Source organism: Scyliorhinus canicula, chromosome 13, assembly GCF_902713615.1.
Source record: "Scyliorhinus canicula chromosome 13, sScyCan1.1, whole genome shotgun sequence".
Lineage (NCBI taxonomy): Eukaryota > Metazoa > Chordata > Chondrichthyes > Carcharhiniformes > Scyliorhinidae > Scyliorhinus > Scyliorhinus canicula.
This window is the reverse complement of record NC_052158.1, coordinates 41,445,178-41,463,242: the sequence shown is the minus strand read 5'-3', so window position 1 is coordinate 41,463,242 and position 18,065 is coordinate 41,445,178. Positions and strand designations below refer to the sequence as shown.

The following is an 18,065-nucleotide window of genomic DNA, read 5'->3' as shown; positions in this document are numbered from 1 at the left end:
TTTGTCCACATTGCCTCTTCCTTTTACAAAAAAAGAAACATTGTATCCAGAGGGTTGCAGTGCATTTCTGTGAATTCGATGAAGATCAGGAAGTATGGTATTTAGCAGCAGACCAAAACAAATTGTGTTATCTCCGCTTTCATTCTGCCAATGATTAGTTAATTGAACACAAACCAGAAATCATACTTGATGTTGATTTGCAAAACCTAGTGTTACAAGGGACAGAACTATAAACTGAGGCAGTCATATTAAAACAAATGAAACTCAAGGATCCAGTTTACTGGTTTCTAACAGAAATATCTCTCCAAAGAATCTGGCTTTTAATCTAAATATCCTACCATATTTGCAGAAACTGTTTTCAGAAACCAAGAGCATGATCATGTTCCCAGAATCCTCCAGTAACCAAACATTACTCACTGACAGAACGTCAGTAAGCAGCCAGTCACCTGGTAAACTCTTGAGATCAGCTGACACGCATGTGATCATCATAAAACAGTAGACTCTTCCTTTTTCAAAAAAAAGTATCATCCTTTAAACAAGGCAACTTTACTGTACATTAACATGGATACCAAAGTGTCAACAGTGGACAGTCTCAAGCAAACAAACTTCCTTTATTTCACATGAAAATGACGACAAACTCAAGTCATGAAATTTCTGAGATAACATTTAGTGTGAACTTATTTTTCCAGATCGAATTGTTTAGAAGTAATGACTTTGAGATTTATCAGAGGCTCACTAAGATAGGTGGTAGATGCAATCAGTTGCTACATCTACTTAGCCAGCCAGTCATAATTAGCTTACATTTAAAAATTATTACTTTGTTACATATTTCACCATACCTGAATATACTTGCTCCGAGTTCCCCCCTCCCCCACAGATGTTTCTATATACAACCTAAGTACATCATTAACATTATAGCAACAGGTCATACCTTGCCCCATAGGTATCCCTCACTCACCGGGAGACTGAGTTTCACTGCATCCACTGGCTGATAGAATGGCCACGCAAACTGGTGTTTCCAAAGAGCTTTCATCAGCACTTTCTGCATGTACTGGACCTGGTTAGTCACTCGGCCAGGTTTCTTGGGATTGGATACCTCAGGTGGAGGGGGACTAATGACAAAATTGTTCTGAGAATGAATTGAAGTAGACATGGACATGGTGGGACTCTCAAAATCTTCATACAGCAGAGATGGCTTCCGGATGCGCTTCCCAGACCCTGGATCAGCAGACAGGCCAGTTATCCCATTACCAGCGTCTCCCTGCAACCTTCAATAAAAGAAAAACAACTCAATGTTCACTGCATTAAACATCCCAATGCAGCTTCAAAATTTACAAAATTGTCTGATTGTATCTATTTAGACCAATACAGCCAGACTCCAAGATATATTTAATTCCATAAGGATCATGTTCAGAAGGCTGTTCCAACAATGTCCAGACTTACCCTCCTCCCATCATGTTTAAATGCCACATCTACACTGCACATTGCACCAGGACACACTTAATGCCATGTGGACCATATTCTCAAGACCCCATTTACCAAATAAATCCCAGGCATACCCTCCCACAGATTTACTGCTATCAGCCTGATGGAAACTACTTCTCCAACCTGACTGGAGTTGTACTGGTGCAAAAATAATAAAATAAAATAAAAAATACCAACCACTAGGAATCAGGCTAACAGTTGCTTGATTTTCTGAGGATCCCTATAGAGAGGCAACTACATAAAGGCCTGGCTGTAGATCGTCTTCTCTGCCGTCAGTACTGTTCAGTCCTGATAACTCTAAGTTCGTCATGGGAAATTTTGCTATAAGAAACAAAAAAAATACAGAATGTTCAAACACCTTTTTGAAAGCAGCAGAATTTCATTTGTCACTTTTTAACCACCCACAAAGTACGTGTCAGCACTCCATAATCCTTCTGAACATTGGCCATCAAGGTAGCACCATGACCAGTGTGAAGATTGTCATAAAGCAGGAAGAAAGTCATATAGGGCATGACCTCCAGAAACCAGACCACCAAAACACTTCCACAGCCACATGAAAACTGGCAACTCAAAGATTGCAGTGAATCATAACCTAGTGTGCAAGCACACTGCAAGTTAACAGGTGAATATGGCCCCCACAAAAAGAAAATGGGACCATTGATGGAAAACGCGAGCAAATTTAGATCCTCATTCACATCACTCAAACATCCATTCCGCCCCTCAGTCAACAGGTTCCAAAATTACTCAAACTCCATCAGCATTACTTATCAAATTAGTTAAAATGGAAATATCTTACAAGTGCAAATGTTTTGACAGTTCCTGGCTACTTATACAGCATTCAAACTCCAAGTTTCTAATTCAACTTTGATGCACGTGTAACAATGCATTTTCAATGCTTAATAACAATTAGTCTTTTAGTGCGGAACACAGGGAAAAGTTTGCTACAGATTTATTCACAAACTTGATCAAACTTTTCTATTGTAACACATGGATGACTCATTACTGCAGTTATCCATGCTTAAACACACGTGAGAATGAGTTAAAAAACTGGATTCCATCCATGTTTAAAAGCTCAATTCCATAGTGAATATTGCAGCCCACATGAAAAGCACAATAATTCAGTGCAAACCATAGCATTCGGAAACAAACAGTTCAAACTTTGCTATGTGACCAACAGCAAAGTGCGGTAAAGCACAAATTTCTCAAAATATCCAGTCACTATCTGCCAACAAGTAACTAACCCTATATGGGTAGTCGAGGATCAGGATGGGATCTATAGTTCATCTCTCAACACAAGGCAGCTATTCTGTGTAGTCAGGAAGAGAACTGTAAACGTTTGTTATACCTGATATTTGCAGTAGCTACAAAGCAGCCTGAAAATACTGCAGTACAAATACATGAAACACTGTAGCACTGTTTAACAAACCAGGAACCTCTAAAGGGAAACACCACTCTGACCAAAAGTGCTTTATGAGATTTATTTCATTGATCACTGACATGTGAATGAACTGATGCATCCTCTGGCGAGTGCATTGAAGTCACTGGCATATTAAACTGACCAGCTCCATACATCTTTTTCTGCAGATGTATCAAATCACACCACCACTCCTCCCTTCTAGTTAAAAGTATGCAACAAGTACTATGTAATTTGCTCTAGAATCACAGATGAGCACACGGGCAATTCAATTCAAAGACTGCAGTCTTTCCATTGCAGCTTGTGACCTCGGCATAGTCGGCAAGACCATCTGGCTAGTCCTACCAGGTGATGCAACAGCAATGTTTAAAGAAACGCAGAGGCCCATTAACAATCCCAATGAGAACAGCTGCTTTAGCAATTTTCATTCACCAAATCAGATGAGATATCTGAATGCAGTCAGTGACGACATAGATTAATTTAATTTCTGACTCCTATTAAACTCTGCAGCTGAAACCTAGTTCTTTTATGGAAACTAGCACCCACTTATTCAGCGTAGGAACCTAGTATGAGAACATTCCAAGTTGTAAGAATCAATTGCTTTTAACCTAAAAGAAAAATCAGCTTCGCATTAGAAACATTTGTTTGACATCAGTGCTGGAATTTATTTGTCGATGTACATGGAAGCACACAATGCTTTGACAAGCTAGCAATCAGATTTCAGAAACACATGGGACCCACAATCCACTGTTATTACACGTGCTGCTTGGATTCATGTGTTTACTGAAGCCAAAACATGGACTCGTATTCAACAATGTACCAAAATAAATCATTTAAGGATAAATAAAAATGTTTTCAAGCTGATTTATGTTGAAGAATTTAGAAAACAGTGGAGCTGCACGATAGCATCAGAAACAATGAATAAGAAAAATGTAAAAAAGATCACGTTCACATAGCATCAGTGTTAATTACTAGACCCTCGAATGAAAAGTTAGGTAAAATACACACCACAGGCTAAATCTACTGCATGGGTTTTGCATTTATAGATCAGAAGAAAAATCTGCTGTTTTTAAAGAGATGAAAGATAAAAGGTAGAAAAAAAACAAGGTTATGACTCCTTGCTCAAGGGATAGGTCTGCAGCTTAAGGGATAGGTTTGCAGTTACCTGTTCCTCATATTCTTGGGGATGAAAGGGAGCGGGGGAGAAAATTAACTGGTGGAATGTTGCTTTCATGTAGAAAGAGCACTGTTAAACTACTTTGCTATCTTAATGCACCTTACTTGCTGTCCACTTGTGCAATCATTATTGTTTGCATTCAACTCTGAAAGGATGAATCTGGAGGAAGTTGCCTGTATAATGTTTAAAAACAGATGGGATGCACCCACACGAGTAACTGATCAAATAACACTCAAGAACTGGGTGAGACAGAAAAACTCATGGCATGATACATCTAGATGCTCTGCTACACACGCCCACTCGGCTACAAGTGACATCAGATACATTTCCACATGGCTACTTTGTCCTGGAGCCCCTCCCTCTTTCCCTCAACATAACAGTTCCAAATATTCTGATTATCCAAAAGACAATTTCCCCTGCATTACAAAGACAATGTGCATTGTACCAAAATATTACACAAGGTGTTACAAACATGACAATGTAAACTGTGCTAAAATTTAAAATAAACCCAAAAATAAAAACGAAACAGCTCAACAAGCCAGTTTGGTAAGTTTTAATTTAAGAGTTATATAGAAGTACAGTGCAAATAGTTGGAACACTGATGAGATACAGCATACAATAGAAGATTGACTTGCAGTCATATCTTCATCATTGGACATAATTTGGAAATTTGTGTACTTGAACCCATGTGTTGACACTGAAAGTTACCATAGATGCATATTTAAATTAGAGCGTCAACTATTTTCTCATAACCAAGAGGTCATAAGATCTGATCTGAATCATCCACATCCAGGAATGGCAGAGGGTCCAAAATTAGATGTTACAATTAAAAATTAAATGAGACCCCCTTTGTTGTGTTTACAGTTGCAGCATCCGTCCCAAAAATAAACAGGAGGGCTCAGTTTCAGTTGAAAAGGTGGGCAAAAACACGTCAATGATGACAGAACTCCAACAGTTCATTCAAATTACAGAACTTCTGCAGCACATGAAACCCCAAAGAATTGCAGATTTTGTAAAAACGGTGTTATTTTGTGAATATTAGTTGAGAATGATCCGTTAATGTGGACATAATTCAAGCAGCATTGAGAAGTTACAATCAAAAATTTGGAGGAAAGTGGCTCAGGAAAATAAAATCCACAGCTGCAAAAGTACACTTGTGGACAGATGAATACAATGAGTTTTGGAAATGATTATAATTTATTAATTTGGAATTCGCCCTTCTCTTCCCCCCAGTTCAGTGAATCCCCCGCTCCCCTGCATCCCAGCCCGGATGTGTACTGTATGTATACTGTTTGTGAATGGCAGAAAATGGCGGCCCCGGCTGCCGGGCCTGCTCCTGCTCCCTGGGTACTCTCTCTCTGTCTCCGCCTCCGGAATTTTCTGCCTGCTCGCCCTTGCATTTCTCTTCAATACTGCTTCCATTACACGGCCGGGGATCTGCACTGCTCTGCCGTACCTGTCGAGCCCCGGATGAGTGGCCGTTTCCATCAGATGCCGCCTGATTGCGCGTCCACTCGGTTCTCTCCCCACGTCTCTCCCTCTCCGGTTTCGGCAAAAGCAAATGGCGCCGTGGCGCTCCAGCCCGCCCTTTTATACCGCCCACCGCCCGGCAGGCGCCGCTGATTGGCCGGCGCCGCGCGGCAACCCGCCCTCCCATCACACGCCGCTGGCCGCCATTGGTGGAGGCCCAACACGTGAGCGCGGGCCCTGCGGCCGGGTGCGCCGCCATTGGACGCGGCGCCGAGTCACGCGGCCAGGCTGTTGGCCGCCGTCAGCCGAGTGGGAGAGAAAGGACAAGTCAGCCATTACACAACAGGGAGGGGGACACAGAAACACATCTACAGACGCTGTATATAGAGATGGGGAGGGGGATACGAATATCATGCCCGCAATCGAAACCTCTGCCTCTCCATATTCACAACACTGCAACCGGGAGCAGAGAGACACCTACCCGCCAACGGGGGAAGCTCACTCCCAGGAGAAATTAACACCCCACCCCTTCAATCATTACACTACCTTTTACCGGGGGGGGGGGGGGGGGGGTAAACCTACACTAGCCAAATGGCCAGGTCTAACACACCAGCAGTGTAGGCAGGTCAGGCTGCTACAGGAGAACACGGGAATCGTGCAATTCAAAGAGGCGTGTCGGCTGGGAACAGGCCCCAGGCTACAATACACAGGCCCGCCGCCATCTTTGGAAACATTACACAGCAAAAAAAAACACAATACACCAGGACTGCCATTGGAGAGAGGCGGAGGAAGCAGCAGACTCAGTCCTTACGACAAGAGGAGCCACCTCGCCCTATTAAATTCCCTCCAGGGAGAGAAAGGGGCCAGTGTGTGTGGAGGATGGGAAACCAAATGTGGAAGACATCACCCCAACCTTCCTGTGCCAAACTTAAGCAATTCAACCCAAACCACTGCCAGAACAAACAAAACTCCCAACTCATGGAGCGTCTTTCCAACTATTGGCCGTGATTGAAACTGGAACAACCATGTTTAAAAACAAAAAGTTGACTGATTTAATTCGTTCATACTTTTCCTCCCTCCCACCCTATCAAGCCTCTTCAGCCAACTCAAAACCACTCTAACTGATTTACGTCTAACCCACAAATCGCCTCTAGGCTTTCAACGTTTTTATTTAACTTGCAAATTAAAAAATCGTCTTTTCCTCCTCCCCCACCCACAACAATGATTTCCTGTCAGTAAGCGAAATTTAGTTGGCTGATGGGTTTTAAACGGCCGGAGTTTTCTTTTTGTTTGCTTTGCACCGTTAAATTCGGTTGGGCCTGCAGGAATTTGGAATTGGATTTGAAATTTTTCTCCAGCTTCCATTTCCTAACGGCTGCCGCTCCGTCAGCTCGACGGCTAATTGGCTGCGGCCGGTCACATGACCCCGCAGCCTCCCCTCGCCGACAACTCAACCCGAAATCGAGCCCATTTCTCACCTTTCGCCCGGCGGCCGAGCTCCCCTCGCCTCGGCCGCCTCCTCCTCCGTCCCCTGCGTCGAACCCAGCTCCAGCAGCCCGCTTTTAACCGCCTTTTGTCCTCCATTTTCCACAAAATGTTAACAAAGAAAATCTCCAGCTACGTCAGCGCTCGCCCCGCAGGCACCCGCCCATTGGCCGCCTCCGGTCACGTGATGCTCCACCGGCTTTAAAACGCTTTTTCTTCCTCCCCAGTCGCCGCTTTCCAGCCTTCTGCCCCCGAAATGCAGCATTGGCGCCACGATGCATCGACTCCCGTGAGTATCGGGTCTGCAGCAGTGCCCTTTGCACGTTCTTTAACCCTCTCGGGTGTCTCGACTGTGATGGCGGCTTCGGGTTAATGTCGGCGTGGTCCCGCTGGAGGGCGGACTGCGCATGTGCAGAGAGAGGGGGATGGGAACCTGGCTGCCAGTGCGCGTGCGCATTTCCCATATTTTTTTTCCATGAGTTGCTGTTCCTTCCACCTTTGTCTCTGCTCAGCAAAGATTTGGGCTTACTCACCTCCCTCCCCCCCCCCCCCCCCCCCCCCCCCCCCCCCGAATCCATTGACGAGGCACAGAACAGGTTTATTAAAGAGGTTTTTTTCCTCGAAGAATGCACACAGCAGACAAAAGGCACCCCACACCACTTAGATTACCAAAGCTGTTGTCCAAAAATGTCTGACAAAATGTAACAAAAGGTTCAGCAAGTCAGCAGTCAGGGTGGTGCATTTAACTCCCAAGATGTACTACGATGCTGAATTCTGACTAAAACATGAGCAAAAAATGTAGGACCTGGTTAACCACTGCAAAAAAAATTAAAAGCAATCCACAAGTTCCTGACCAACAGAAAGCAATATAGAACAACACAATTCAATGTCCCTGCTTCATAGCTGACAAGTCCTGTTATGTCCTGAACTTGGCCTAACTCTTCCAAACATCCCACCATTGCTTCGCAAAATTAGGAAGGGGGAAACATTTAGCATTCAATGACTCGTCCTGCACTTGTAAAATTGGGCCAGACAATCAGCCTGGGGTGGCAAGGTAGCACAGTGATTAACACTGCTGCCTCACAGCTCCAGGGTCCCAGATTCGATTCCTGGCTTGGGTCACTGGCTGTGTGGAGTCTGCATGTTCTCCCCGTGTCTGTGTGGGTTTCCTCCGGGTGCTCCGGTTTCCTCCTACAGTCCAAAGATATGCAGGTCAGGTGGATTGGCCATGCTAAATTGCCCCTTCGTGTCCAAAAAAGGTTGGTGGGGTTATAGGGATTGGGTGGAGGTGTGGGCTTAGGTGGGGTGCTCTTTCCAAGGCCGTGCAGACCCGATGGGCCGAATGGCTTCCTTCTGCACTGTAAGTTCCATGATAAATCACGATCGCTTTTGTTCATTATCCAGGAGTGGTTTCAAAATGAATAATGCCCCAAAGCAGATGCCCTGGATTGCAATGAAAGGAGCAAGAGCAGACCTTTCGGCCAACTGAGCCTGCACCGCAATTCAATCAGATAATGGCTGATCTAATTGTGGACTTAAACACTACTTTCCTGCCTGACGCCCAAATCGATCTAGTATTTTTCCCAACATTTTGGAGCAATATGCATGTCAAACAGGCTCTGATTATGTAACTCTGTTCGCTCCTTCAACACAAAACTTTTAAACAAAAGAAAACACTTTCTAAACAAAGGATAAGGCAAGACCGTACCAAAACAGAACAGGCTCTCACAAACATGCTGACTTGATAATTCATTCCCTAATCTCCATTTTACTCATTGCAAAGTCCCAGAATTATAGTCAACCTATCCACAAAGCAGTGAAGATCTACTCAACAGTCAATATAACACATGTCAGTGAGTATCGAGTCAATAAACTACAATAAAACTAGAACACGACTGAGGAAGAAGTTACTTATGCACACAAATTAGCAGCGAGTCACTGGAGTTATTGTAAAGCACTGTCAGCAACCATTGAATAGATGGTTAAATTTGACAATAGCAACAACTTAAATTCTATTGGCTCAACTCACTAAATATGATGCATGTGAGTGAAAACCCAATTGGAGGGATGTACCACCGTGAGGGTCCAGTCATTAAACTACAGCGAATAAAACATGCATCAAAAAAGATGTTGTGAATAAACTAGGGGATCACATACACTCATGAACTCCTGACCAATACATATGGCACAACACAAATGGTCCATGAGGCTACAGTCAACACACAAAATAAATATAAAGCACAGGGATGAGAATCAATAATACAAATCAACACAAAAGGATCCATTCAATAAACACAGAAACACATAATGCATCTGTGAGGAACCAGTCATAAAAATGTACTTCATCAAACAAATACCAGTGATTATGCAATTACTAAACTACAGTGACGGCACGGTGGTGCAGGGGTTTGCACTGCTGCCTCACGGGGCCAAGTATCCGTGTTTGATCCCGGCCGGGTCACTGTCCATGTGGAGTTTGCACATTCTCCCCATTCTTCCGATGTCTGCATGGGTCTCAGCCCCACTATCCAAAGATGTGCAGGGTAGGTGGATTGGCGACACTAAATTGACACTTAATTGGAAAACAGAAACAATGGGGTATTCTAAATATATAAAATAAAGAACATTTAAAAAAATGACTGTGACACAACAGTGGTCTCTGACCAACAGTTCACGTAATGACCAAGTGATGATCCAGTTAAGGAACTACAGGAATGCAATTTGCGCCAGTGAGGATCCAGTCACTTTGCTGCAGTAAATATAACACACCAGTTGGATGATCTTGTATCCAAATGACAGTAAATATAACATAAACCAGTGAGGATCCAGTAAATAAACTACAGGAAATATAACAAAAACCAGTGAGGTACCAGTACCAAAATTACGGTAAATAGAACACACGTCAGTGAGGGTCCAGCCTTGAAACAAGAGTAAATATAACACCCACCAGTGAGGATCCAGACTGCAAACTACAGTAAATATGTCCCACAACGAGGAGGATCCAGTAACAAAACAAAGTAACATAGAACACACACCAGTAAGGATACAGTAGCTAAACAACAATAAATATAACACACACCAGTAAGGATCCAGTAGCTGAACTACAGTAAATATGGCACTCACCAGTAAAGATCCAGTCAATAAACTGCAGTAAATATAACACACACCAGTGAGACTCCAGTCTCTAAACTACAGTAAATATAACACACACCAAGGGCAGCACGGTGGTGCAGTGGGTTAGCTCTGCTGCCTCACGTGGCCGAGGTCCCAGATGCGATCCCGGCTCTGGGTCACTGTCCTTGTGCAGTTTGCACATTCTCACCGTGTTTCCGTGGGTTTTACGGCCACAGCCCAAAGATGTGCAGGGTAGCTGGTTTGGCCACACTAAATTGTCCCTTAATTCAAAAAAATGATTTTGGTGTTCAAAATTTATTTTAAAAAGTATAACACACACCCGTGAGGACCCAGTCAATAAACTACAGTTAATATACATCCGTGAGGATCCAGACTGTAAGCTACAGAAAATATAACACACACCAGTGAGGATTCAGACTGTAAGCTACAGAAAATATAACACACACCAGTGAGGATTCAGACTGTAAGCTACAGAAAATATAACACACACCAGTGAGGATTCAGACTGTAAGCTACAGAAAATATAACGCACACCAGTGAGGATTCAGACTGTAAGCTACAGAAGATATAACACACACCAGTGAGGATTCAGACTGTAAGCTACAGAAAATATAACACACACCAGTGAGGATCCAGACTGTAAGCTACAGTAAATACAACACACACCAGTGTGGATCTAGTTAATAAACAACAGTAAATATAACATACACCAGTGAGAATCCAGTCAATAAACTACAGTAAATATAACACACCAGTGAGCATCCAGACTGTAACTTACAGTAAATATAATACACACCAATGAGGATCCTATCAAGAAACGACAGTAAATATAACACACACTAGTGAGTACCCAGACTGTAACTTACAGTAAATATAACACACATCAGTGAGGATCCGATCAATAAACTACAGTAAATATAACACACACCACTGTGGATCCAGTCAATAAACTACAGTAAATAGAACACACATCAGTGAGGATCCAGTCAATAAACTACAATAAATACAACACACACCAGTGTGGATCCAGTCATAAACTACAGTAAATATAACACACACCAGTGAGGATCCAGTCAATAAACAACAGTAAATATAACACACACCAGTGAGGATCCACACTATAAACTACAGTAAATATAACACACACCAGTGTGGATCCAGTCAATAAACTACAGTCAATATAACACACATCAGTGAGGATCCACACTGTCAACTACAGTAAATACAACACACACCAGTGTGGATCCAGCCAATAAACTACAGTAAATATAACACACACCAATGAGGATCCACACTGTAAACTACAGTAAATATAACGAACACCAGTGAGGATCCAGTCAATAAACTACAGTAAATATAACACACACCAGTGAGGATCCAGTCACTGTAAACTACAGTAAATATAACACACACCAGTGAGGATCCAGTCAATAAACTACAGTAAATATAACACACACCAGTGAGGATCCAGTCACTAAACTACAGTAAATATAACACACAACAGCGAGGATCCAGACTGTAAACTACAGTAAATATAACACACACCAGTGTGGATCCAGTCACTAAACTACAGTAACTATAACACACACCAGTGTGGATCCAGTCACTAAACTACAGTAAATATAACACACAAAAATGAGGATTTAGACTGTAAACTACAGTCAATATAACACACACCAGTGTGGATCCAGTCAATAAACTATAGTAAATACACATCCGTGTGGAAGCAGACTCTAAACTACAGTAAATACAACACACACGAGTGAAGATCCAGTCAATAAACTACAGTAAATACAACACACACCAGTGTGGATCTAGACAGCAAACAACCGAAATATAACATACACCAGTGAGAATCCAGTCAATAAATTACAGGAAATATAACACACACCACAGAGGATCCAGTCAATAAACTACGGTAAATATATCACACACCAGTTAGGAGCCAGACTGTAAACTACAGTAAATATAACACACACCATTGAGGATCCAGTCACTAAACTACAGTAAATATAACACACAACAGTGAGGAGCCAGACTGTAAACTACAGTAAATATAACACACACCAGTGTGGATCCAGTCAATAAACTACAGTAAATATAACACACACCAGTGAGGATCCAGTCAATAAACTACAGTATATATAACACACACCAGTGAGGATACACACTATAAACTACAGTAAATATAACACATACCAGTGACGATCCAGTCAATAAACTACAGTAAGTATAAGACACACAAGTGAGGATCCACACTGTAAACTACAGTAAATACAACACACACCAGTGTGGATCCAGTCATTAAACTACAGTAAATATAACACACACCAGTGAGCATCCACACTGTAAACTACAGTAAATATAACACACACCAGTGAGGATCCAGTCAATAAACTACAGTAAATATAACACACACCAGTGAGGATCCAGTCACTAAACTACAGTAAATATAACACACACCAGTGAGGATACAGTCACTATAAACTACAGTAAATATAACACACACCAGTGACGATCCAGTCTATAAACTACAGTAAATATAACACACAACAGTGAGGATCCACACTGTAAACTACAGTAAATATAAACACACACCAGTGTGGATCCAGTCAATAAACTACAGTAAATATAACACACACCAGTGAGGATCCAGTCAATAAACTACAGTAAATATAACACACACCAGTGGGGATCCACACTGTAAAGTACAGTAAATATAAAACACACCAGTGTGGATCCAGTCAATAAACTACAGTAAATATAACACACACCAGTGAGAATCCAGTCAATAAACTACAGTAAATATAACACACACCAGTGAGGATCCACACTATAAACTACAGTAAATACAACACACACCAGTGACGATCCAGTCAATAAACTACAGTAAATATAACACACACTAGTGAGGATCCACACTATAAACTACAGTAAATACAACACACACCAGTGACGATCCAGTCAATAAACTACAGTAAATATAAGACACACACCAGTGAGGATCCAGTCACTAAACTACAGTAAATATAACACACACCAGTGAGGATCCAGTCAATAAACTACAGTAAATATAACACACACCAGTGAGGATCCACAGTATAAACTACAGTAAATACAACACACACCAGTGTGGATCCAGTCAATAAACTACAGTAAATATAACACACATCAGTGAGGATCCACACTGTCAAACTACAGTAAATACAACACACACCAGTGTAAATCCAGGCAATAAACTACAGTAAATATAACACACACCAATGAGGATCCACACTGTAAACTACAGTAAATATAACACACACCAGTGAGGATCCAGTCAATAAACTACAGTAAATATAACACACACCAGTGAGGATCCACACTATAAACTACAGTAAATACAACACACACCAGTTAGAAGCCAGACTGTTAACTACAGTAAATATAACACACACCAATGAGGATCCAGTCAATAAACCACAGTAAATATAACACACACCAGTGAGGATCCAGTCAATAAACTACAGTAAATATAACACACACCAATGAGCATCCACACTGTAAACTACAGTAAATATAACACACACCAGTGAGGAGCCAATCAATAAACTACAGTAAATATAACACACACCAGTTAGGAGCCAGACTGTTAACTACAGTAAATATAACACACACCAGTGAGGATCCAGTTACTAAACTACAGTAAATATAACACACAACAGTGAGGACTTAGACTGTAAACTACAGTAAGTATAACACACACCAGTGTGGATCCAGTCACTAAACTACAGTAAATATAACACACACCAGTGTGGATCCAGTCACTAAACTACAGTAAATATAACACACAACAGTGAGGATCCAGACTGTAAACTACAGTAAATATAACACACACCAGTGTGGATCCAGTCAATAAACTATAGTAAATACACATCCGTGTGGAACCAGACTCTAAACTACAGTAAATACAACACACACTAGTGAAGATCCAGTCAATAAACTACAGTAAATACAACACACACCAGTGTGGATCTAGATAACAAACAACCGAAATATAACATACACCAGTGAGAATCCAGTCAATAAATTACAATAAATATAACACACACCAGTGAGGATCCAGAATGTAAACTACTGTAAATATAACACACACCATTGAGGATCCAGTCACTAAACTACAGTAAATATAACACACACCAGTGAGGATCCAGACTCTATAAACTACAGTAAATACAACACACACACCAGTAGGATCCACACTGTAAACTACAGTAAAATATAACACACACAGTGTGGATCCAGTCAATAAACTACTGTAAATATAACACACATCAGTGAGGATCCACACTGTCAACTACTGTAAATATAACACACACCAGTGTGGATCCAGCCAATAAACTACAGTAAATATAACACACACCAGTGAGGATCCAGACTGTAAACTACAGTAAATATAACACACACCAGTGAGGATACACACTATAAACTACAGTAAATATAACACACACCAGTGACGATCCAGTCAATAAACTACAGTTAAGTATAAGACACACAAGTGAGGATCCACACTGTAAACTACAGTAAATACAACACACACCAGTGAGGATCCAGTCAATAAACTACAGTAAATATAACACACACCAATGAGGATCCACACTGTAAACTACAGTAAATATAACGAACACCAGTGAGGATCCAATCAATAAACTACAGTAAATATAACATACACCAGTTAGGAGCCAGACTGTAAACTACAGTAAATATAACACACACCACTGATGATCCAGTCACTAAACTACAGTAAATATAACACACACCAGTGAGGATCCAGTCACTAAACTACAGTAAATATAACACACAACAATGAGGATTTAGACTGTAAACTACAGTAAGTATAACACACACCAGTGTGGATCCAGTCACTAAACTACAGTAACTATAACACACACCAGTGTGGATCCAGTCACTAAACTACAGTAAATATAACACACAAAAATGAGGATTTAGACTGTAAACTACAGTCAATATAACACAAACCAGTGTGGATCCAGTCAATAAACTATAGTAAATACACATCCGTGTGGAAGCAGACTCTAAACTACAGTAAATACAACACACACGAGTGAAGATCCAGTCAATAAACTACAGTAAATATAACACACGCCAGTGTGGATCCAGTCACTAAACTACAGTAAATATAACACACACCAGTGAGGATCCAGAATGTAAACTACAGTAAATATAACACACACCAGTGAGGATCCAGTCAATAAACTACAGTAAATATAACACACACCAGTGAGGATCCACACTGTAAACTACAGTAAATATAACACACACCAGTGAGGATCCAGTCAATAAACTACAGTAAATATAAGACACCCAATGAGGATCCACACTGTAAACTACAGTAAATATAACACACACCAGTGTGGATCCAGTCAATAAACTACAGTAAATATAACACACACCAGTGAGGATCCAGTCAATAAACTACAGTATATATAACACACACCAGTGAGGATACACACTATAAACTACAGTAAATATAACATACACCAGTGACGATCCAGTCAATAAACTACAGTAAGTATAAGACACACAAGTGAGGATCCACACTGTAAACTACAGTAAATACAACACACACCAGTGTGGATCCAGTCATTAAACTATAGTAAATATAACACACACCAGTGAGCATCCACACTGTAAACTACAGTAAATATAACACACACCAGTGAGGATCCAGTCAATAAACTACAGTAAACATAACACACACCAGTGAGGATCCAATCACTAAACTACAGTAAATATAACACACACCAGTTAGAAGCCAGACTGTAAACTACAGTAAATATAACACACACCAGTGAGGATCCAGTTACTAAACTACAGTAAATATAACACACAACAGTGAGGATCCACACTGTAAAGTACAGTAAATATAAAACACACCAGTGTGGATCCAGTCAATAAACTACAGTAAATATAACACACACCAGTGAGAATCCAGTCAATAAACTACAGTAAATATAACACACACCAGTGAGGATCCACACTATAAACTACAGTAAATACAACACACACCAGTGACGATCCAGTCAATAAACTACAGTAAATATAAGACACACAAGTGAGGATCCACACTGTAAACTACAGTAAATACAACACACACCAGTGTGGATCCAGTCAATAAACTACAGTAAATATAACACACACCAGTGTGGATCCAGTCAATAAACTACAGTAAATATAACACACACCAGTGAGGATCCAGTCAATAAACTACAGTAAATATAACACACACCAGTGAGGATCCACACTATAAACTACAGTAAATACAACACACACCAGTGTGGATCCAGTCAATAAACTACAGTCAATATAACACACATCAGTGAGGATCCACACTGTCAACTACAGTAAATACAACACACACCAGTGTAAATCCAGGCAATAAACTACAGTAAATATAACACACACCAATGAGGATCCACACTGTAAACTACAGTAAATATAACACACACCAGTGAGGATCCAGTCAATAAACTACAGTAAATATAACACACACCAGTGAGGATCCACACTATAAACTACAGTAAATACAACACACACCAGTTAGAAGCCAGACTGTTAACTACAGTAAATATAACACACACCAATGAGGATCCAGTCACTAAACACAGTAATATAACACACACCAGTGAGGATCCAGTCAATAAACTACAGTAAATATAACACACACCAATGAGGATCCACACTGTAAACTACAGTAAATATAACACACACCAGTGAGGATCCAATCAATAAACTACAGTAAATATAACACACACCAGTTAGGAGCCAGACTGTAAACTACAGTAAATATAACACACACCAGTGAGGATCCAGTTACTAAACTACAGTAAATATAACACACAACAGTGAGGACTTAGACTGTAAACTACAGTAAGTATAACACACACCAGTGTGGATCCAGTCACTAAACTACAGTAAATATAACACACACCAGTGTGGATCCAGTCACTAAACTACAGTAAATATAACACACAACAGTGAGGATCCAGACTGTAAACTACAGTAAATATAACACACACCAGTGTGGATCCAGTCAATAAACTATAGTAAATACACGTCCGTGTGGAACCAGACTCTCAACTACAGTAAATACAACACACACTAGTGAAGATCCAGTCAATAAACTACAGTAAATACAACACACACCAGTGTGGATCTAGATAACAAACAACCGAAATATGACATACACCAGTGAGAATCCAGTCAATAAATTACAGGAAATATAACACACACCACATAGGATCCAGAATGCAAACTACTGTAAATATAACACCCACCTGTGAGGATCCAGTCAATAAACTACGGTAAATATATCACACACAAGTGAGGATCCACACTGTAAACGACAGTAAATACAACACACACCAGTGTTGTTCCAGTCAATAAACTACAGTAAATATAACACACACCAGTGAGGATCCAGTCAATCAACTACAGTAATTATAACACACACCAGTGAGGATACACTCTATAAACTACAGTAAATACAACACACACCAGTGTTGTTCCAGTCAATAAACTACAGTAAATATAACACACACCAGTGAGGATCCAGTCAATCAACTACAGTAAATATAACACACACCAGTGAGGATACACACTATAAACTACAGTAAATATAACACACACCAGTGACGATCCAGTCAATAAACTACAGTAAGTATAAGACACACAAGTGAGGATCCACACTGTAAACTACAGTAAATACAACACATACCAGTGTGGAACCAGTCATTAAACTACAGTAAATATAACACACACCAGTGAGGATACACACTATAAACTACAGTAAATATAACACACACCAGTGATGATCCAGTCAATAAACTACAGTAAATA

General features: G+C 40.8%; 1 protein-coding gene and 1 non-coding gene across 8 annotated transcripts in view; both read right to left on the bottom strand.

Moving 5' to 3' along the window:
- LOC119976520 (bromodomain-containing protein 2-like) overlaps positions 1 to 7,429 on the bottom strand; it is a 54,922-nt gene extending 47,493 nt beyond the window's left edge. For 3 of the 7 annotated variants that reach the window (XM_038817066.1, XM_038817067.1, XM_038817069.1), the window contains exons 1-2: positions 5,533 to 5,659; positions 932 to 1,268 (exon numbers count right to left, since the gene is read on the bottom strand). In XM_038817066.1, coding sequence (XP_038672994.1) covers positions 932 to 1,268; positions 5,533 to 5,564 — 369 coding nt within the window. In that variant the 5' untranslated portion in view covers positions 5,565 to 5,659. Of the gene's footprint in view, positions 1 to 931; positions 1,269 to 1,662; positions 1,807 to 5,532; positions 5,660 to 7,024 lie in introns of those variants that run through there. The other 4 variants (XM_038817071.1, XM_038817070.1, XM_038817072.1 and 1 more) reach the window with 4 other exon arrangements.
- LOC119976912 lies at positions 355 to 494 on the bottom strand. Its single transcript, XR_005463068.1, has one exon. It is a non-coding gene; the product is annotated as a small nucleolar RNA SNORD10 (small nucleolar RNA).
- Positions 7,430 to 18,065: the final 10,636 nt, after the last annotated feature.